General features: G+C 48.9%; 1 protein-coding gene across 1 annotated transcript in view; it reads right to left on the bottom strand.

The window, feature by feature from the left end:
• Positions 1 to 11,567, bottom strand: part of SCARA3 (scavenger receptor class A member 3) — a 51,877-nt gene extending 40,310 nt beyond the window's left edge. The window contains exon 1 of the mRNA XM_011281541.3: positions 11,004 to 11,567. Coding sequence (XP_011279843.2) covers positions 11,004 to 11,010 — 7 coding nt within the window. The 5' untranslated portion in view covers positions 11,011 to 11,567. The remainder of the gene's footprint in view (positions 1 to 11,003) is intronic.
• Between the last annotated feature and the right edge of the window lie 12,005 nt (positions 11,568 to 23,572).

Below are 23,572 nucleotides of genomic sequence, written 5' to 3'. Positions count from 1 at the left end.
GTGGGAAGGGGGGAGTATTATTTTCCAATGGTGTCCCAATTAATTACTTTAGAATAGCACCAGCATGTTATGGCTCTCTAAAGCAAGGCCCCGGCTCTTCCCTGGGTCATACATAAGTTATCCATGAAATTGAGGACTCCTGGCATGCCGAAAACCCAGGCAGTGCCGAGTGTCAAACATCATGGGTGCTAGGTGTCTGTGATGGTTGAGGAAGAGGCAATGCTGTAGGCCATGGGTGTCTGAAGGGGGGCTAAGGTTCCAGAAAGGCAGAAGTAGACTCTGTTGCCTTCTCTCCTTTTTTCCCTTCCTTTCCTCATTTTGCCGACTCTAGCATAAATTGTGACAAGAGGTGGTGGGCTTGGGAAAGGACACGGGAGAAGAGATGATTATGCCTGGACGGTAAGCCTTTGGGACTAGACTATAAGCAGCAAGCTGCTCCAGTCAGCAAACCCCTAAGGTTTTATGAGCCGGTTTCTGCCTCCCCTGTTCCAGAGGCCCCAAGGGATTATCGCTGTCATGAGCTGCGTATCCTGGTCCCTGAGTTGAAGAAGCCGGACACCACGAATGACCTACCGAAGGCACAGCCAGTAGAGCCAGGCTCTACTCCTCATCCAGCAACTTCTACACACATTGCAGGCAGTAAAACAAACAACCAACCCGACAGCCTTCGAAGGCCAGGGTTGCAAGCTCGGACCCATAAAGTGGTGGCAACCACTGAAGATTTGAAAAGAGCCTCTGTTCCCCTTATACCTGAGGTCATAATGGCCAACTCAAGTGTCAGGACAGCCACAAGAGAAACTACTTTTTTTTTTTTTTTTTTTTTTTTTTTTTTAGTGTTTATTTATTTTTGAGAGAGAGAGAGAGACAGCGCGGGCAGAGGAGGGGCCGAGAGAGGGGGAGACACAGAATCCCAAGCAGGCTCCAGGCTCTGATCTGTCAGCACAGAGCCCGATGCGGGGCCCGAACCCACGAACCACGAGATCATGACCTGAGCCGAAGTCGGACGCTTAACCGACTGAGTCACCCAGGCGCCCCACCCCCTCTTTTTGTGCCTCTGCTCTCACAGAGCCACGTAGAAAGTGTGATTGAAGGTTCATGCCTTGGCACATTTTTGGCGGGACTGCTGACTCTGTTGGGGTTGAGCTCCGTTCACTTCTCCCTGGAGGTGGAAAATAGCTTGGACCTGTGAACCAACTGCTAACTCAACTGTGGTCGCCGACTCTGGCTTTCTTTTGGTTGACCAAAAATATGGAGTTAATTCACTCCGTAGCCTTTCCGGGACTGCAATCTTCCATCAGAGTCAGCGAGGGGGAGAGATTCGAGGAACTGAATAAAAGGTCTTTCTTTGGGAACTTCAAGGAACATATTTTGATGATTATCTTCTATGGAGTTCACAGAGTGGGTTTTCAAAAACGGCCAATTGGGTCGGTAAAAATAAAGATTTCAGAGTCTTCTCAGGAGCCAATGCTATATTTAAAGTTGCAGAATGGCTATAGTTTAGGGTTGCAGAATGCTATAATTATGGTTGCAAAACTGTTTTCATTAGAATCCTCCTGCCATTACCCCCTCCCCGCAGGCTTCCTGTGTGGATACAGCTATATTCCGATGGGAATCCGTCTGCCCCTCTCCGCTCTAATGAATCCCGTCCTTCTCTTTCAGATTCTCCGGCTCATCAACTTGTCACGATCTGCTTCCCTGTGATGATCACCTGCTCCCTGCGCCTTCATTCCTAAAATCTACATTTGGTGCTCTGGGACGGGTTTTTGCTCTCCTCCTGCCCACCTCTGTGTCAGTCCTCGGAGCCAGCCCTCAGCCTGCCTTCTGCTGTGCTCCCGGGTCACCACAGAGGCTGAGGGGAGACTCACCCTTTATCCTAAGCCTTCTTTATCCCCGACGACTTTCCTCGCCTTTCTTGCCCTCTGTGTTCCCAACTGGGGAACATCATCTGGGGGGCACAATTCTGTTAGACAGGGCTTACCCACGCTGTGCAGACTTCTGGCATTCGAGCCCGCTAAATGCCAGCAGCAATCCCTGATCATTGTGATAACTCCAGATGCCCGCCCCATTTCTAGAAACCCCTTCAAGGGGCAGCGTGGCCTCCATGTGAGAAAAGAACCTTGCCTATTCTAGTCACTCCATGCAACAGACCCAACACTCCCCCATCACATACACACTGGTCCTCCTCTGTGTAGACAGGGACCCCTCCGCTGCCCCTGAACCCTGAAACCCCGTGCAAATGGTGGGGGAGGGGTGGGAATCACCAGTTGCTTGATCTCTGTGGTCACTTCTGGATCTTCAAACCCTTCACTCTCCCTGTGTTTCACCACTTGAGGCCCCTGCTCTCTCTCTTATGGGGCCTCTCTTCCCTTCGCTCAACTTCACGTGCAAACTAGAGAGCACGCCATCTTCTCACAGAGCTGCTGTGGAAACCCAATGAGAGGGGCGCCTGGGTGGCTCAGTCGGTTGAGCGTCCGACTTCGGCTCAGGTCACGATCTCTCGGTCGGTGAGTTCGAGCCCCGCGTCGGGCTCTGTGCTGACAGCTCAGAGCCTGGAGCCTGTTTCAGATTCTGTGTCTCCCTCTCTCTGACCCTCCCCAACTTTCAAGAAATCCGTTTTTCAAAATATGGCCTGTGGAACACTAATCCCAAAATATTCTTTGTGAAAAACAAAACAAAGAAAGCTCTTTGATCAAGTAAGTCTGGAAAGTGCTGCATATTCTATTACCATCGTAGAAGCTCACATTAATGTAGTGAAAATTTTGACAAGGCAGCAAAAGAAAAAAAAAGCCCATTTCAACCTGCGTTTAATTTTGTTTCTCAAACTTATTTGACCATAGAACTTTTTTTAAGTAGTTCTTTTCTTTTTTAATTTTTTTTTTCTTAACGTTTATTTATTATTGAGAGACAGAGAGAGACAGAGCATGAGCGTCTCATGTTCTGGACTGTCTCCTGCCATCAACTTTAATGGAAGCAACATTTGTTGAAAGTCCATTGGTTCCCTAGACCTCCAAGCTCCCTGACCTGGAATCTATGAGTCTCTTCTCTGCCTCGGCCACAGCTCAGCTGGCGTGCCCTCTGGAACAGAAAGTTTACTGCTGTCCCATCTGCTGGACCTCAAGGACCTCTCCCACTGCTCTTCAATCTCTCCACTGCGCTAAGCCTTTTCAGTTCTCACTCCACCCTGCTCTCAGTCTAGCCCCCTGGGATAATCTTCAGCGTGCTGGGGCCGTTAGCTTTGTCTCCTGGCCCTTGTGCCCTTCACCCCCTCAGCCTGTTTCCTCTGCATTGCTCTGGGGAACCCCAGCCCGGTGGGAGCGCGTCAGAGAATGGCGTGGATTTGACTTCCGTCAAGTCCCGCTTGGATCCTCGCTCACTGTTCCTTCTCTTCTCTGATCGCTTATTCTCCAAAGATGAACTCACTTCCTCCTTTTCTGTAAAGATCAAAAGTCTACACCTTCCCCAAACTTCCTCCACGTGTTACACCTCAAACCCAGTGGGGCTGAGGGGCCCACTCATGCTTTAGGAGTCGTGTGGCACACTCCATTTCCAAACTTCAAATGAGCATGCCTTTTGACTCAGCAACCCCGTTTCTAGGCATTTTTTCCTAAGGGGATGCTTATACAGTGGGGCAAAGATGAATGTGTGCAGATTATCATTGTATGTTGTGACAAACCCCAGGAAGAACGTAAATAACTCAAATGCCCACCAATAAGGGATTAGTTAAATAAATTATTGTAAAGTCATATATGGAATATTATGCAACCATTTTAAAAATAATGCAGACTTGGAACACCTGGGTCTCAACGTTCAGTCAGTTGACTGTCCAACTCTTAATTTTGGCTCAGGTTATGATCGCACGGTTTGTGGGATTGAGCCCTGTGTTGGGCTCTGTGCTGACAGCGTGGAGCCTGCTTAGGATTCTCTGTCTCACTGTCTCTTTCTGCCCCTCCCCTGCTCTCTCTCTCTCTGAAATAAACAGTTTAAAAAAATTTTTCCCCCAAGGAAGATATCTAAGTTCATTGAATTTTAAAAATACATATAGAGAATAACATGGAAAGTATAATCTTATCCATATGAAAAAAATCGGTGTGCCAATATTCACACAAAGATTTCTGGAAGAATGCTCATCCAAATCTTGTCAATTATCTCTGAGGGGTAGGAGTAAGTGCTGTTTTTTCCCCTTTACTGAATTTTTCAAAATGTTTCATAATGCATATGTACTATACATAAAAAGATTAAATGCAACAAGTCTGTGTCTGTACATGTCATTTCTCCCTTCCCTTGCATCCCCAAAAGAGAGCCTTTCTTCTTTTGAAGGCAAAGCTTACCCACTGCTACCTCCTTCCTCACCACGTGCCCGTTTCCAGAACTCCGTCTTCTCTCCCTCTCCCTTTAAATAAGCACAGGCCAGCCCCACCTGGAAAACCCCTTCATGCCTGGCTCTGCTTCCTGTGTTCACTACTCAGTTACCTTTTTCTGGAACTTCTCTAATGCGAGGTCTCCCCGTACCTTTGCTTCAGATCTAGCCATTGCCCTCTCAGACTGTGCCGCCTGGCTTCCTCGGATCAATTAACTCTGTTGAGGAACAGTCAACATTGTTGACCATTTCCTCCTTCTTGGAACTTTCTCCTCTCAGTTTCCCTGACATTACCGGCACGGTTCTCTGCCTATGTCTCTCTGGCTCCCTCACAGGCTCGTTTTCTCCCCCCCTACCCCCTCTGCCGCCATTCTCTAAAAGCAGAGATTTTCCAACGTGGGCTAAAGTCATTAGAGCACATCTCCAGGCCGTCTCCTGACAAACCCTTCCAGGGCTTCTCCAAAATCAACAAGACACAACCGGAAGTCCTTGGCAGGGTGCTCGACGCCTCTTGGCCTTGTGGCTCCCTGAGTCGCTGACCCAGCTCTCAACCCTAGGCAAATCACTTTACCCATCACCCCTAAACACATTTACCCAATGACGTAAAGCCCAGCTTTCCACAACGCTGTTTCCTGCCTCTCATGACTATCCCCTAAGTGACCTGACCCAAGTTTTGCCTACCCTTTCATTCCTCCTCAAAGCCTCCCCAAACTGCCCCCCAACCTGTACTGCTCTTTCTCCCCGGGATTCCTACTGAACCTACTACATATACCATGCATTTGTCTGTTTGCTTCGTCTCCCTTCATTATCCAGTTTTCTTCTTCTTTTTTTCTTTTTTTCAACGTTTATTTATTTTTTTTGGGACAGAGAGAAAGACAGAGCATGAACGGGGGAGGGGCAGAGAGAGAGGGAGACACAGAATCAGAAACAGGCTCCAGGCTCTGAGCCATCAGCCCAGAGCCTGACGCGGGGCTCGAACTCACGGACCGTGAGATCGTGACCTGGTTGAAGTCGGACGCTTAACCGACTGCACCACCCAGGCGCCCCTCCAGTTTTCTTCTTAAGTGTGTACGTCTCATCTCTGCCTGAGGGCAGAAGCCACCAAAGTGTGGTGCAACATCCCAATAACCAATAACCAATAACCACAGCCAATAACCACAGGCTCAGGTTCAGGTGGCTGTGAGGGATGTCATCTGAGCCTTGAAGGTGTCCGCAGGCCTCTAGAGGTGTTCACGACACAGTCAGCAATATGAGTCTGGCGCCCAGAGCCGTAAACCTGGTATCCTCAGCCTGTCCTCATATGTCAAATCCACAAGGCCAGGGAAGACTGTACTAGAATGGGTGCCCCGTGAGAACCAGAGAGTCCACAGCAGATGCTATGCTAAGAGGGAGACAGGAAAAGAGCCAAAACTACCCCAAATGGCCTCCCCGGGACCTGTCTTATGGCACACTTTCAATCTCTTTTGAATGATTTGGGCACAAATCTTAAGCACCTTAGCAAAGGGTAAGCTCCTTGAGCGAAAGGGCAGTGAGTTCTTCTTTGCATTTATCTTGACCCTTAGACATAAATATACACACAAGCCCTGGCGTTTGGAGCTAGGACAGTGAATGTTAAATAGAAGCATGAGTCTTTATGGGATACCTACCTTAGATTCTGGGGATAGAGAGCACGGTGTTGCTGTTGCCTTGAAGGATTTCAGCCCAGTAGGGGACCCAAACGTATCCACTAGCAAATGCAGTGGACACCTCCTAAGTGCCAGGCACCATGAGAGAGTGAGGCAAGAAAAAGGCAGCCAGGATCGCCATATTCATGACACTCACATCCTAATACTATCCTGTGGGCTCTACAGTCTTATTCTGAGAGAAAAATAGACATGGATCAATAGACAGATGGAGAGATATAAATATATGTACCCTCTATATACCGTGGAATACTACACAGTCACAAAGAGGAGGAGATTGTGCCATTTGCAACCACATGGATGGACCTAGAGGGTATTATGCCAAGTGAAGTAAGTCAGACTGAGAGACAAATACCACATGATTTCGCTCATATGTGGAATCCAAAAACACAACCAATGAATAAACAGAAAGCAGAATCAGATCTATAAATACAGAGGACAAACAGATGGTTGCCAGAAGGGAGGTGGGAGGGTGGGCAGAATGGGGGAAGGGGAGCGGGAGATAGAGGCTTTCGGTTATGGAGTGAATGAATCAGGGGAAGAAAAGGCTCCACGTAGGGCACGCAGTCAACGATACTGTAACAGTGCCGCAGGGTGACCGATGGCAGCTACACTTGTGGGGAGCACGGCGTAATGTCTAAACTTGTGCAGTCAGTATGGTGCACACCTGAAACTAATGTAATGGGGTGTGTCAGCTGCACTCAAATTAAATAACTGAATCAATAAGCCCTCTCAGAAGGAAAAACAAAAGAGTAGAATGTTAGAGGGGGAAAGAACATTAAAGACGATGCAGTCTACTTGCAGACGAGGGGGGCCAGAGAGTAGCAATGACTTCACCATGGCCATGTGGTTATAAAGCTGACGGGTGACAGGACTAGGTCTAACCTCTGGCTTCAGTGCTCACAACACACACACACACACACACACACACACACACACACACACACACACCTGCTAAGTTAAACATAATCCGACAGGGGCAGCATATCTATAAGTATAGTGGCACAGTCCCTCACGCCAGAACCTGCCAGTCCTAACGCCCAGCACGGCGGCCTGCCTTTCGTGGAAACGGCTAAGCTCTCCACCAACATCTGCTGAGAAGCAGAATTCTTTTTCCTCGCAAACTGGCTTTGCGATGTGAGTCTTCAGCTATTAAAATTACCCCAGCTGGATGGCAAGGTGAGTAGCGGGGGGGGGGGGGGGTGAGGGTTTGGAGCTGACCTCCATCATCTAAGCTCCCGGGCCCCCCCACATCAGGCCGTTTAGTGGCTCGCTGCACCTCTGCCACGTCAGCTCCTTTTCTTCTAGTCTCAGGCTCCTTTCAGCACCCAATGTCTGGGGATGGAGGTCAGGCTTTCCAAGGGGACCCAGTCTGCCCGCTCATGATCCCCTCCGCCAAGCTGTGGGGGATGGATTTTCCTGGGGTCACACTGCTATATTCTGAAGCCCTTTCTCTCCCTCTCCACCCTTTCTCCACAGAGCGTGGGCACTGGTCTCTGATTCTGTGGCGAGGGGCCATCCCTCCCACGCTTGGGAAACAGCGGGGTGTGGCTCTGCCCTGTCTGTGGCAGCTGAGGACAAGTCTCCCAGGGGCAAAGACTCACCCGTGCGGTGGGCCTGCTTCCAACCATCCCTCCACCGAGTCACTTCCGCTCCCCAAGTGGTACTCAGGGCCGGAGGTCCTGGGCTGAGCCACAGTGCATCAGAGCAGGACGGGCCTTAGGGATCACCCAGGAGGAAAACGAGGCCCAGAGACAGAAACGCTTTGACCAGAGCCTCACGTGGGGCTAGGACTCAAGCCCCTATCTTTTTTTTTTTTTAATTTTTTTTTCAACATTTATTTATTTTTGGGACAGAGAGAGACAGAGCATGAATGGGGGAGGGGCAGAGAGAGAGGGAGACACAGAATCGGAGACAGGCTCCAGGCTCTGAGCCATCAACCCAGAGCCCGACGCGGGGCTCGAACTCACGGACCGCGAGATCGTGACCTGGCTGAAGTCGGACGCTTAACCGACTGAGCCACCCAGGCGCCCCACAAGCCCCTATCTTTGACTCTCAAATCACTTGGATAGCTGGGAGAGCTCCCACGACCGGACCCTCTCGCCACAGGTGTGGAAACAATCCCACAGGTGTCTATTAATGGCTCAGACAGGCCAGTGGGATGCTCCAAGATGGGCCAGTCACCAAGGGCCTGGGGCCGGCTGTGTGGCCCCCAGGTGTGAGAAGGGGCCGCACCTGGGGCCAGGTACCAGCTTGCATCAGAAGATGTGGTCGCCTGGGAGGCCCAGCCAGAGGCAGGCAGGCAGGCAGGCAGGAGGAGCCTCGGGGTGGAAACAGCCTGGCTGGCAGGAGCAGGCCCTGGCGCCTGGCCACCGGGGGCCGTACTCCTCAGCAAATGTGTTTTCTGGTTTACGTACCGTCCCCACCAACACCCCTCTCCCCCACAAAGCATAACATCACCATGTTTTGCTTTGAGGGGAGATGATGAATCTTGGCCAACAGATGTAATTCTCAGATTGGTGGGGCCTTTGGAGGAGCGTGTGAAGCCAGTTCCCCTTGGGGAAGGGCCAGTCTGGAAGGGCTACCCTGCTTTGCTGGGCATTTTACTTTTTCCATGTGGGTGAAAAAAACCCTGGTTCTTCACACGCCACGGATCCAAAGGCCAAATATTTGCTGTCTGCCCTGCCTTTTCCATCTCAGGTAGAGGTGGCAGGTCTTCCTAGCTCCTGGGGAGAATGAGGGAAGACACTTGTGGGGCGGGGGGGGGGGGGGGGGGGGGGGGAGGGGGCAGGGGGGGGGCAGGGTGCCCTGGGAATCAACCCTCGTCTTCCCCCGCAGCCCGGCAGCCCATGCCCCTGGGATGTTATGGGAGATCATGTAAGGTTTCCTGGAGACTGGAGGACAAATACATGAGAGCGGCCCCAAAGGCCCCAGTGAACAGGAATTTGGCCCCACGTGGTGGTGAGGCTGTTGGTTGAGAACAGGGAAGAAGAGGTGAGAGGGGCAGACTTTGGGAACCCAAGGAGGGAGCCTGTAGACTTCCGGCCGGCAGGCCACAAAGACCCTGAGACCTGCTGCCACAGTAGTCGATCCTCCTCGAAATATTCATCCACACTAGCTCATTTCCTCTTCCATTCGGAGGAGTGGAATTACCTTGCTGAGTTTCAGAAAGGCAGGTTATGTGCTCCCGACTCCCTCCTCTCTGGGAGCCGGATGGCTCCTCCACTCCAGGGGATTCCTGCCCTGCCCTGCTGTCTCTCACTCTGTTTTCTCTTACAGTGTTTGCCGGGGATGTTGGTGGAACCACACCACTCTCAGTATGTGTAGCATCTCACCATCGTCATGAAGGCCCAGAGCAGTATGGGCCCCAAGCCTGTGGTGAGATGTGGTCTAAGACCCTTCCAAAGGCTTCTGGGTAATGACCTGCCCTAGGCCGGCTGACCGGGGTGAGTACGTCTCCACAGATGTGGTAGCTGAAGGCAGGAGCTTCGTGGGTGAGGCTCTTCTCTGCTGCCATGGGAACTCCCTGGAGGTGATTATAACTTGCTTGCCTCATCCCAGACAGCCCAAGACACGGTGAGACTGTCAGCAAGCACAGATAGAGGGTCCGGAGGCCAGAGGGAAGGAAGTGACAGAGAGGCAGGGGTGCGTTGGCCAGTGCTCTGGCCTGGAAGTCAGGCCGCTGGGTTCTAGTTCCCCGGACTCGCTGTGAGTCTTAAGCAAGTTCCTTCCTCCTATCCCTAGGACCAGCAACATAATTCGTAGAGGCCGGTAAAGTGTTAGGGGCCCTTGTTTAAAAGTTACTAAACATTTTCAAGACATTGAACCCAGTGTGAAGCCTTCCGAGCGCAGGAACCTGTGAAGATGCACAGGTCTGCACACCCATGAAGCCGCTTCTACCTGTTTGGGCCTCAGTTTCCTCAACTATACAACACGGAGGCTGCATTCAGTCAGAGAGGTTTGTCTGTGGGGCCCTTTCTCCACAGGAACCCTTAGACCCTCATATGTAAAAGACACAAACAGAGCTGATACTTCAACAACACCTGGGAGTATATTTAAAGACACATAGATGATCTCGAAGGTCTTTGTCAGCCCCAGCATTCGGTAAGTCAAAGGAGTGATGAGGTTCTCACTACCAGGAACACCGGCACCTGCCCGAGGTGCTGTGGAAGGATTATTGGAAAGCATGGGAGAGAGCATTAAAAACCCCAAAGGTTGCCTGTCCCATAAGATGATCCCAAAGTCTGCTGTGCCCTTAGCCTGAAAATGACTGTTAAGGCAAAGTGTGCTTTTTCCCGGGCCTCAAGAAAGCCAGGCCCAGGTATGAGCACCTGGGACCGAGTCTGGTTCTTGTCTCTGCAAGGAAGGGCCACTGTGGGGATAACCCAGTGCCCCCGGGGAGAGCTCAGGCCTGGACCACTGGCCTTTCCCAGATATTTTGTCCCTGGGAGGTCAGAGGGCTGGTCAGCCAGGGTTCAGAGGCTGGGGTGGGGCAGGGCCTGGGCTGAGCGACTTGGACAAAACAGGTCTCTCCTGAGGAAGGGGTTGAAGTTCCTGTAGGACAGTACCTAGGCCTGGCACCTGGCAAGCTAGGTAGGGGGCTGCGGGAGCTCTAGGATGGGTCCCCTGGTTGGGGATTTACACCACCCAGAAGGCTGGGCTGGTGACATCTTTCTGCGCTGACCGGTTAAAGGGACCAGAAACTTCTCTGGAAGTTCAAACTGTTTTTAGGGATAGAGCGATGCGGAGTAAGAAGGTGACTGTGTGAACTCTCCCCTCCTCTAGACAATCAGGGCTGCATGCGTGCCCCATATCAGTGCCTTAGGCAGGAGGATCAGAAGGGCAGGGAGAGCCCATGGCTCCCCCGCCCCACCCCGAGAGTCCTCCCCTCCGCGCCCGGGAGGGGAGGGGAGCGCGGGGGGTCCCGCCGGGGTTCGCCTCGTCCTCGCGCGCTCGGGGCTTACCTTTCATGATCCCTCCGGCAGGGGCCTCGGGAGCGCCCCGGGGCGGCGGCTCGAGCTGCGGACTGGCGCGCGCGGTGAAGCCGGCGGGTCCTCGGCCGGCACCCGCTCGCCGCCCTACGCGCCGCCCGCTCGAGCGCCAGGCTGCGGAGGCGGCGCGCCGAGGGGAGGGTCCGCGGGGTCGCAGCCGGGGGGCGTCGGGCCGCCCATCCCGCCGCCGCCGCCGCCGCCGCCGCCGCCGCCCGCGCGCTTCCCGCTGGAGGCCGGCGAGGTCTGCGGCCGGCCCGCGCCCCGCGCTCCCCGCCTCCCGCCTCCCCCCTGCTCGCTGGCGCGCGCTCCCTCCCTCGTCGTCACTCCCTGGGCCCCGGCCCAGATCCACTTCCTCGGTATTTTCAAAACTGCCGCGGCGGGCCTCTTTGTGCCGCCGCGGGGGCCCCCCGACCCCGGGCCCCGCCGGCTCCCCGGGCCCGCCCTGCGGCCGCCGCGCCCGGGGGAGGCGCCTCCCGAGCCGCCGCCCGCCCCGGGGGCCGCCTCGTGGCCGGGCTGGGGTGCGGGAGCGGGGTTCAGCCCTGGACCGCGCGGTCTTCTCGCCCGTCTAAGGGGGAGACGCACTGGGAGAAGGCAGGCTCCCCGGGTTGCTGCCCCAGCCCCTCCTGCCCCGGTTTGCCTGGGACTGTCCCCGCCTTAGCACTGAAATTCCGCCCCCCTCCCCCGCAGCCCCTCGGTCCCAGGAAGACCCCGCGAGGTTGGTCCCCAGCCCCGCCACGGTGGGCGAATGACTCAGCAGCCACTTGGTGCCTCCAAACCTCCGTGTTCTGCCGGAGGGAGCTGGGCCCCAGGCGCTCCCAAATTCTGTGATTTTGTTCGTGGAGGGGCCTCTGGTATAAACAGTGACATCCATCGGAGGGGAACTGACCTCTAGCAGGGAGTTGTGACTCTCCTCCTAGGCTCCCACCTGGGATCCTCACTTGTCATTCTTCATGAATGGATCCCTACCTACCGCACACCAGGTTCCGCCCCAAACTGTGGGAGTGTGCGGAATACTTCACACCAGCCCTGGCCCCAAGAGGTTGCATCTGGTGACCAAAGCCAACAATTCGACAAGTGAGGGGGCTGAGGTGTGATGAAAGTTATAACAGGACAGTGCAGGGAGAGAGGGGACCACAGAGCGGGGGCAACCCTGCCCGGCCTTTTCCCACATCCCCACACTTCCATGCCCACCCTGGCTTGGCCCTTGGAGTAAAGTAGGTATGGCCAAAGCGCAAGAACTTTCCTCTAAGCCAGAAGCTGAGGAGGGGCCAGCCAATCAGAAAGCCAATTCACAATCCCAGCCGATCAGAAAGCCAATCAGCCATCTCTAATCTGCTCCACCTGGTCAAGGCAAGTTTCAGTTTGTAAAGCACGTTCTCTCAATGGTCTCAAGACAACCTCACCACAGCCTCCAGCGAGGGAGCCAGGTCCCATGCTGCCCATCTTACAGACGCAGAGACTGAGGTTCAGAGAGGATGTTGCCTCCCTGGCAGCAGTCACAATGTCCTCCTTGAACCTGGATTCCGAGTCTACCTCCCATCTGCTGGCGTCGCAGCCTGGGTCGGGAGAATTGCTTGGTAAATACCAGGGAGATATTCACATCAAAGGGATCCTTACCTAGGCTACCTGTGTATTAATTTATTTAATCCTCGCAGCAGCCTTATGAGATAAGCACAATTGTTGTCCTCGTTTTTTAGCGGAGGTTAACTGAGGCAAGGAGAGATTTAATAATGTGCTTCCTGTCATGTAGCTAGTAAGTGGAGATCTTGAAAGCCGAACCCGGGCAGGCTAAATCCAGTGCCTGTGTGTATAGCTTCAGTCCATCACACTGCCTCTCATAGAAGGCAATATTTATTGACGGAAATATTATTGACAGAAATATCTGTCAAATATTTATTGACAGAAAGAACAAGCAAATGACCTTTGGTTTTCTCCATGCTTTCTCAATTGGCTTGATCCAAGATGTTTGGTGACAAAAAGGGCCTATCCCTGATGTGAGGGAGTGCCCCCACCAACCCCTGTCCCTGCCCTTTTGGATTTGGAGGATGTACATACCCTGTGGTATTGCTATGATGTGCAAATGAATCAGCAAAGAAATGAAATATGTCCGTGTCTGGTGGCAGATCGGCCCTGGGTGAGCAGAGCTGGACCCCAGCCCTGAAGAGGTTCAGAGGGTGAACTCCAGTTCCAAAAGGACTCTAGGGGAGAGGGGACCTAGCTCTGTGGAGTGGCAGGAAAGAGCTGGAGATGAGTTGGCAGGCACAAGGGGTCAAACCTCCAAAATAGTTCAGAGGGAAGGCAGAATGATGAGAATAAAGGATGATCACAGATCAAGAAAGGAGGAGACAGGGATTTCCTAAGAGATCACACCAGCCTTTGGGTGAAAGCCTTTCAGCTGCAATTTCAGGCATTTCCTACCAACAGCCAGAGGAATAGACCCAGGGTCAACTGAAACAAAATCTCCACCCAGACCAGAATGGGGGGGGGGGTGTTATCAGGATGGGGCTCAGGCTGGGACTTCAGCACAGAGGCAGAGACAGCAAAGGGCGGGGGGGGGGGGGGCGGGATGGGATAGGGAGAAATGCTTAATACTGTTTTTAACTTGTGTGTGGGCTGGGGAGGGGGTGAGGACATTTGACTGTGGCACTTAAGCCATACTCTGCTGAAAGCCAAAGGAAGTAGCTATAGAACAGATGTCATTTAGAGGGGAAAAAAAAAAAAAAAAGAAAAAAGAAACACTAGTGACGGAATTCTCCGTGTATTAATGAAGGTACAAAGTCCCACCTCAGTTTGTGAGCAGTGCTATGATTTGCTCAGAACAGAACCTCCTAGGGAGCCCCCCCAGACCATCCTTTCTCTCTTCTACTTCAGGCACAAAACATCTCTTTCTCCCAAAGTTCGATTCTTCCCTCTGTGCTTTTGATCCTTTCTTCTCGCAGCCTGTTCTTCCTAAGCAAGCATTAGGACCTTGCTTCCACTTTTCCTTCTCAGGATGTAGCTGTAACTCACAATGCTTGCTAAAATTGCTACTTTCGTCTTAGTTGCCAAGATAATTACTCTTTCAAAACTTGCCTTCTCTTCAAACTTTTGCAGACCTAACACTGTATTTGTCAGAGTTCTCCAAGGAAACAGAACCAATAAGCCGGTAGGCTGGAGACCCAGGGAAGAATTAATGTTGCAGCTCAAGTCCAAAGGCAGTCTGCTGACAGAATTCCCTCTTTCTCTGGGGAGGTCAGTCTTTGTTGTTGTTGTTGTTGTTGTTTTGTTTTGTTTTCCTGTTAAGGTCTTCAACGGATTAGATAAGGCCCCAAAGATTTTTGTATTTTCGGCCTCTAATATCAAGTTCCTCACATCCTGCTACCCAATTGCTAAGCCAGGCCACATATTTATGTTTGTATTACCGTGGCCTCCCATTTCAAGATAGCAGCTTCTACGGTAGTCAGAGCAAGCAATGCTAGTTCTAACAACTGCAAGATTTGAATGACGGCACAGCAATAGTTTCTCTCTCATGTAGATCACAATCCATTGCAGGTTAGATGGCTCCCTTACAAATGTTGCCTCGGGGATGGGGGCTTCTTCCATCCTGTGAGGCTGCCATCTTTAATAAGTAGCCCCCAAGGTTGATGTAGAAGGGGGAGAGAGATGGGAGGATCGTGGATTGGAGGTAATCCTGGCACACGCCTAGGAGAGGCACACAACCACTATCAGCTATATTCCATTGGCCGGAACTCAGTCACATGACCTCAAGCAAAGGCAGGGGCTGGGAAACATCCCTTGGGGGGTTACCGTGAGGAGAGGGGGAAACACGGATGCTGGCGAGGCCTCCAGTTCACTAACAAACCCATCTCCAACCCAGAACTTGGCGAGATTTTCATCCTTACTCCCCCAGTAAGCTCTCTAATGCAGTGGATTGAAACTCCATGCAGGGTTGTCACTTTGTTCATGCCAGAGCTTCACCCAAATCATCGTTCATTGGAAGCCAAAGAATAAACTACCTTTAGAAGGCAGGTATGCTCACCCAGCCTGCACAGGAGTAAAATATTTTTGAAAGGTCACGCGGGGCCAGTTCCAACAGAGCAGTGCCCCAGCCGTACAGGAAAATATAAATCCCATTTTTCTGTTGGATTCCATTTAAAATAAGAAATAGAATTTCCTGGGGTGGGCGGCGGTGGGGGGGGAGGGGGCCATCAACATTCTCAGTTGAAGACATTTGTCCCAAGAAGTGTTAAATTGGCCTTCTTTGGCCCATACTCTGGACTATCTGATATTTTCACAATTCTTAAGTTTCCTATCTTTTATTGTTTCCTCCCAGAAATTCACCTAAGTTTCCTCCCATGTCTGTGGATTCTTGCCTTACATTACATTTATCAATACTAGAACTTTTGAGAATGTACATGGGGGCCAAGGGGTGCCCTGTAATACCACTCTTTACTAGCAGGTGATGATATATTATATGAATTCTTCTGGCCTGAGAAATTCTTAAAGGGGCTTCACATTATCATACTAATACCTTATTTTATGAACTCTGTAAGGGTGAAGTTCTGAAGAAATTAGTTTATTTTGATGTTTTTTTAAAAGATTGTACGTTTTTTAAGTTTATTTGTTTGGAGAGAAAAAGATTGAGTGCAAGTGGGGGAGAGGCAGAGAGAGGTGGGGAGAGAGAGCATCCTAAGCAGGCTGTATGCTCAGCATGGAGCCCAACACAGGGCTAGATCCCACAGACTATGAGATCATGACCTGAGCTGGTGATATACCTGGGTGGCTCAGTTAGTTAAGTGTCCGATTTCGGCTCAGGTCATGATCTCATGGTTCATGGGTTCCAGTCCCACATTGGGCTCTGTGCTGACAGCTCAGAGCCCGGAGCCTGCTTCAGAGTCTGTGTCTCCTTCTCTCTCTTGCTCTCTGTCTCTCTGTCTCTCTCTCTCTCAAAAATAAATTTAAAAAAATTAAAAAAAAAAAGATGATGAGCTGAAATCAAGAGTCAGATGCCCAACTGACTGAGCCACCCAGTCACCCTAAAGATTTTAATTTTTTAAGTAATCTTTACACCCAACATAGGGCTTGAACATACAACCCTGAGATCAAGAGTCACATGCTCTACCAAATAAGCCAGCCAGGCGCCCCTGAAACAGTTTAATTACAAAGATGCATCAGAGCTTGAACAAATCTTTCAAATTAACATAATAAGGTATTAGCAAAGACAAAGTACTTAGGTTTTTCATCCAAATCAATTATAAACTCAGGAAGAAAGTGGCTGACTTCATTTGGGGCTGGATATAGATGAGCAAAGAAGGAGCCTTGATGCTGTGTAGGAAGGAGAAGCATCTTTTAGTCAAACCATCCACTGGATAATGGAAAGGGATCCCTGCAATAATTTGCATTGGTGCAAAGAGGACCGGAAAAGCCTGTGTATCCAGGGGGGGGGAAAGAATCATAAATATTAAATTTTTTTAAATGTTTATTATTTATTCTTGAGAGACAGAGAGAGACAGAGCATGAGAGGGGGGAGGGGCAGACAGAGAGGGAGACACAGAATCTGAAGCAGACTCCAGGCTCTGAGCTGTCAGTGCAGGGCCCAATGTGGGGCTCGAACCCATGAACCGTGAGATCATGACCTGAGCTGAAGTCAGACACTCAACTGACTGAGCCACCCAGGCGTCCAAAGAATCATACATGTGAAAATGGAAATAATCAGAGCTGGAGGGACAGAGATGCTTTTCAAGAAGGTATTTCCCAAAGGATTTGGTACATAGGAATTTCTTTATAGCGGGCCTTCAAGAGACTGAGTTTTTAATGTGCTAAGAAGGGTCCTAATGGACGTTCCTATCCACATTCTGGATGGAGGAGACCCAGGAAGCATGCTTATTTCTTTGTTTCTCATTCAAAACTGGGAGAACAAAATTCAGAACCATCTTGACAGGTGTCTAAAAGAACATTCAGGGGAAATAAACTGAAACCCCTACATTGAGATCCACCATCAGTTGCTCTAACAAAGGATGAATTCAGAGAAAACGATGTAGTTGATATGTGGCCGTGCATGGCTTTTGTTCATTTATTATACAAACACAGAGCCAGGAGTTGTGCTAGTGCTGGGGATATGTTCCCTAACCTTGTGGATGTTACAGTGTTGACAGGAATCACAAATAGGAGAAGACTACTAAAATAAACCTGGGATCTTAGACTGCACTCATTGAAAAATGGATTCAGATCATTTAACACATATTTATTTATTTTTATTAAAAAAATGTTTTTAACGTTTATTTATTATTGAGAGACAGAGCATGAGCAGGGGAGGGGCAGAGAGAGAGAGAGAGACGCAGAATCCCAAGCAGGCTCCAGGCTCTGAGATGTCAGCACAGAGCCCGACACGGGGCTCGAACCCACAAACCTCAAGATCATGACCTGAGCCCAAGTCAGACGCTTAACTGAGCCACCCAGGCGCCCCAACACACATTTATTAAGTACCTACTGCATGCTAGGCCATGTCTTAGAGAATGGGAGCGCAAAGCTGAATGGAAGTGGGGAAACATTTGAACTCTAATCTGATACATTTCAGTATGCTATGTTTAGTCAAGATTTCTCTCACTTTCCCACTGCCGTAATGACAGAAGTAGCAAAAATACCTTTGAAACTTTTCCTCTTATTAAAAAAAAACAAAAACAAAAAAACACGATGTAGGGACCCTTGGGTGGCTCCATCGATTAAGCGTCGGACTCTTGATTTCCACTGAGGTCATGATCTTGTGGTTTGTGAGATCGAGCTCTGCGTGGGGCTCTGCACAGGCAGCATGGAGCCTGCTTGGGATTCTCTCTCTCTCCCTCTCTCTCTGCCCCTCCCCCGCTTGTGTGCTCTCTCTCAAAACAAATAAATAAATACAAATTTTAAAAACAACATAAAAGTTGCGTGCCATATCACAACAAAACCATATTTGTTTTTATATAGAAGTAATGTTTTTCTGGGTTGGGGGTGGGTGTGGAGGCAGCCTGGCGTTGAGGAATGGTGGGGAATGTGCCAGAGGGCTGTTGCATTGGTACTTTTTCTACTACTTGGTATTTTCAAATTATATACCTATCTCACTTTGATAAAGGCAAAATTTATTTAGAAACAAAAATAATAGTTTAAACTACTTCTAGACATGTTATGTTTCTGCCCTGGAAGAATGAATACAAAAATGTGAATTTTTCTAAAACCAGTATGTACCTTTCATGCAACTGTCATTACAATTACCATTTTTTCCCCAAACTGCACAAAATTAAAGTTCATACAGAAGACTTAACATCCGAGAATAGCCAACAAAATTGGTAAAGGAACAGTGAGGGAGGTGATCTTTTCAATATCAGTTATTGTTTTAAGACTATGTAATGAAAACAATATGTTATACATGAATAAAAAAATAAATCAGAGGAATAAACTAGAAAGTCCTAAGATAGATCCAAATTTATTTTGGGAAAGTTCACAGATGACAAATGGCATTTTGTACACAGATGGCATTTCAACTCAGCACAAATCGGGTAGTTTATTTGATAAATCATGTTGACGTAATTGGCCGCACATCTGGAAGAAAATGAAGTTAGATCCTTGCCTCACCTCCCTCCTCCACACACACACACACACACACACACACACACACCACACCACACACACCACAAACACCCACGTTCCATTTGGATGAAATATCTAAATACAAACATTGACACAACAGGAAACTAGAAGAAAATTAGGAGAATAACTGTCTATATTTTAGTGAGACATTCTTAAACAAGACAGGAGACCTAGAAACTGTAAAGGGAAAAACCAAATTTCACCATATAAAAAATTTTAAAGCCTCCATAATCAAAGGGAAAAGACACAAAATAACTTGGTAAAGACTTTGCAACACACACATAAAATTTATTTATTTAAAGTGCTCCTATAAATTGATAAGAAAAAGGGATCAAAGTCCAATAAAATGAGCAAACAATGTGAATAGGCAAATCACAGAAGAAGAAACTTCCTTTAAAAATGATTAGTTGAGGGGCGCCTGGATGGCGCAGTCGGTTAAGCGTCCGACTTCAGCCAGGTCACGATCTCGCGGTCCGGGAGTTCGAGCCCCGCATCAGACTCTGGGCTGATGGCTCGGAGCCTGGAGCCTGTTTCCGATTCTGTGTCTCCCTCTCTCTCTGCCTCTCCCCCGTTCATGTTCTGTCTCTCTCTGTCCCAAAAATAAATAAAAAACGTTGAAAAAAAAATTAAAAAAAAAAAAGATTAGTTGAGGGGCACCTGGCTGGCTCAGGGTTGTGGGCTGGAGCCCCACATTGGGTATAGAGATTACTTAAAAATAATATCTTTAAAAAATGATGAGTCAGGGGCGCCTGGGTGGCTCAGTCAGTTAAGCGTCCGACTTCGGCTCAGGTCATGATCTCACAGTTTGTGAGTTCGAGGCCCAAGTAGGGCTCTGTGCTGACAGCTCAGAGCCTGGAGCCTGCTTCGGATTCTGTGTCTTCTCTCCCTGCCCCTCCCCGACTTGTGCTCTGTCTCTGTCTCTCAAAAATAAGTAAATGTAAAAAAAAAAAAATTCTTTTTAAATAAATAAAATAAATAAATGATGAGTTGAAAATAATAATAGATGAAGGGATTAAGGTGTAAAGATGCCATTTTCACTCACCAGACGGGCAAAAATGCAAAAGACCAGCAGCATCCAGTCTGATGATCACCTAGGAAATGTACATTCTCAGAGAGAGTGGGAGTTACCACTACCTTTTGGGAAAACCATCAGGCAATATAGATTAACATGAAGACTACAATTCTCTTTTATCCTACATGTTCCCTTTTATCCATCAATTCCACTTTGAGAATCTCCCTTATACCAGAAAAGGCACCAACATATTAGAATACATGTGAAAAGCCATTTAATGTGGCACCATTTATAGCGACAGAAAAAATGGGAATGACTGAATAAAATATGTAGCTACAGAAAAGCATGGTTTAAATCTATCTGTGTATTGACCTGGAGGGATATCCGTAATGTTTTATTATGTGGAAAAAAACAAGCAATATGTATAATATGATTTTATATACTTATTTTTAAAAAGAAAAGAAACAGGCAAAATCCCTTATTTGTTTAGATATGTAATATATGATGTATCTATATTACACTTCTAAATATACATTTATACATTCTAAAAATAAATTTATGTATAAATAGACATGCATTACTTTCAAAGCATGAGATTTAAGCAAAAATGAATAAAGACAGAAAGAAAAGAAGAAAGGAAGGGAGAAAAGGAAGGAAGATTGATTACTCATTAAATATTAACTTTTTGCCCTAAATCCGAGTGAAAGTGTAGTCAGATGCTTCTGTGTCCTTGTGTACTTTCCTCACCCCACAGCCTGCCCCAGGGGACAATGTAAACCAATTTGAGAAGCACAATGTGTTACGACATAATATAAAAGGAAGCAGAGGGTGGCTTGGGGCCACAGGGACCTCAGTATCAAATCATAGGTTGTAAGTGTCTGACTAACCTCCTGCCTGGCCACCTGAAGCTGGGTCTTGTGTTTGCTCCTAAAGCCACACCAGAGGAACAGTGACAAAACGGAGCACCCTCAAGGCAGGAAGGAGCAGAGCGAGGTATCTGGGGACCTCACTCTATTAGAAGGGAGTGAAGGACCCATATAAGGAAACACACCTAAGTTGAGATAGAACCACTGTTTTCCAATGTTTGAAGGGCTGTCTTGTAGAGGAGGGGGGGTTTAACATATAGCACCTTAGAAATAAGATGGAGGACAGAGGGGTGCCTGGGTGGCTCAGTTGGTTAAGCGTCCGACTTCAGCTCAGGTCATGATCTCACGGTTTGTGAGTTCAAGCCCCGCGTCGGGCTCTGTGCTGATGGCTTGGAGCCTGGAGCCTGCTTTAGGTTCTGTGTCTCCTTCTCTCTCTGCCCCTCCCCTGCTCACACACACACGCACACACACTCTGTCTCTCTCTCTTTCAAAAATAAACATTAAAATAATAAATAAATAAACAAACAAATAAATAAATAAATAGAATTGACCAACTCTGGAGTGAAATCTAGACGATATAGTCAGTCAATAACAAGTGTAACAGTGAAGATAGTATAAGTAATATTTGTCTACTCCTATGATAAGCAACTTGGGAAAGGCTAGTTTCATACCTTTTCCCAAAAAGATATTCCCTAGATGGGAAGATAAGGAAATGCAACCGATGGAGTGAAACTTTCTGTACTTTAGGGAGACCCTGAAAAAGCACTCAGGATACTCTGCATCAGCTGTTGGCCGAGTTTACTGTATATAATTTTATTATGCATGATTTTTTTCATAGGTCTGTAATTAACTAGATATACTCATTTAATAATTCGAGCCTGGAGAGGAATTGTTAATAACAGGCCCCAGGGTACTTACCGTTCTTGTCCATTTCTCGCTTGTTCGAGTTATACTGGCGGTGGCCAAGCTGTCACTAGCTTGTGGCACTAGCTGATCAGTGTGGCAGTGATATGGATGCATCACAAAGATATTGCAGAGCAGGGGAGAGATGATGGGGCAAAGCATACAGAGACAAATCTATAAACGTAAAACTCTTTACTGCCTCCCCTCCCCCGATAATCCCCTGCTCCAGGGGAAAAAAAAAAAAAAAATCAAGCTACAAACCCCAAACCGACTGCACAAGTCCAAGATGGGAGCAAATTGATTAAATAGCAGCATCTGCCAAAGAGATGATGAATTCTATTATGAATCAGCCAAGTGACTCAGCAGCTGAATGAAAGCTTATCTAGAGCGTTGGGGCAACGGGAAACGTAGTCAGCCCCCACTGGTACTGGCAGGCCCACAGCTGGGCTCAGAGTGTCAAGCGAGAGGCAAGGTCCAGAAGGCCAAAGGGCTGGGGAGGAATCTGCAAACAAGGACGGGGCAGGCAGCCACAAGCCTGGAGATCACTGGGAGAAGGGACTAGCTGCCTTCAAATATCTGAAGGACTAGCAGCGGGGAGATGGACTGGGTTTTCCTACATGGTTCCAAAAGACAGCGCTGGGCTTGGTAGCCCTTGGAGGAGCCAGACTCTGACTCAACAGAAGAACCTAATGCTATCAACAGCTTTTCTAGACAACCGTTGACATACAGGTAGTGAGCTCCCAGTTATGGGGGCATTCAAACAGAGGCAGGATAATCAGTTGGGGGGAACGTTGTAGTTGGTGGTGGGAGTTAGCATTGGAGTATGGTGCGAGAGCTGAACCAGCTGACCTCTACGATCTACTCAGAATATTTAAACTCCAGTAATGCACTTATGGTGCTTTCAAAATGTGCACTTTTTCCCCTTAAAAATCATCCGAGCCTTGTTTGCTTAGTAGCTGGAGTAATCAAGTAATCATTCCCAGGGGACCACAGTCCAGGCTGTGAATCGCGTTCTTTTCTTCCAAATCCTTTCTTCCTCTCCCTCCCTTGCCCTACTTCAGCTGACTAAGGCAGATCTGTTTGCCTGTCCTCCAAAGTCTGATTTTTACAAATATAATTATCACAGATTTATGCCTCCTGGGCCGGATGCTGGGGGAGCCAGAGAACAGAAAAGTTACAAGGAGTGTGCTCAAAAACAGCTCCTGTGACCTCAGTCATTGATATGCTAAGGAGGAGGCTGTTTCCATAGAAAATGTAGCTGTTACTAATGATTAGACTTTTTTTTTTTTAAAGAAAAATAAAAGGAAGCCTCAGGAAAGAAATATTGTTCTATATTTTCACTGGATTTTTCTTTTTTTCTTCTTGGCTGATCTTCCCACACTTGGTATTGTCTCAGGTTAGGTTGAGTGGGACCTTAGAGATGACACATAGCAGATTCTTCATTGTCCTGTTGGGAGAAACTGAGGCCCAAAGGCCCAAGTGGTGGTCCAAGGTTACCCAGCACCTTTGGGCAGAGCTCAGACTGTAGTCAGAAATCCATGCACCCAGCTCCAGTGTCTCCAGTTTTTCACAGGCCTAGAAGCTTCATCCATGCTCCCTCCTGAAAAGGGGTGGGGTCCTAGCTAGTCGTCCCTGGACCTTGGGAAATCAGGAACTGAGCCTCAAGCTGTATCTCTGAAGTTGGGAGCAGAAAACCCAGCCCCCTTCCATACAGTTCTCCCCTAAACCCTTGCATCTCAGATGGTTTTCAAAGTCGGCCACCCAAAGCAGGCTGCCTAATCCTTCTCTGCCTACCCTCCTTCCCCTGTCAGTGTGAGAACCACCTTCAGGCAGCTGGACTTTTCACCTGGTGTGCAAATGTCCTGGGGTTCCAGAGTGGGTGGCTCTGTTTCTTTCCCAAGCAGTACCTATATCTGAGGGGTGTCTGGGTTGGTGCCCTCCGTGGCAGGGGGTCGTGTGAAGGCTCCCATCTCTCTTTCACATCAAAGCCCCCTGCCAAAGGGAGTCTAGAAGTCAGCTCCTGTCAGCAGACGGAACTGAGACAGATGGAACTGAGTGAGGCCCTTTGCAAACAGGACTGCACGTCATTTGCAAGGCCAGATGCAAGATGAAAATTTGGGGCCCCTTAACATCAATGAGGAATTTCAAGACTGCAGCGA

The sequence above is a fragment of the Felis catus genome, chromosome B1 (genome assembly GCF_018350175.1).
Source record: "Felis catus isolate Fca126 chromosome B1, F.catus_Fca126_mat1.0, whole genome shotgun sequence".
In the NCBI taxonomy this organism is placed as follows: Eukaryota; Metazoa; Chordata; class Mammalia; order Carnivora; family Felidae; genus Felis; species Felis catus.
Note: the sequence above shows the minus strand (reverse complement) of the source record. Positions and strands in the feature narration are given on the sequence as shown.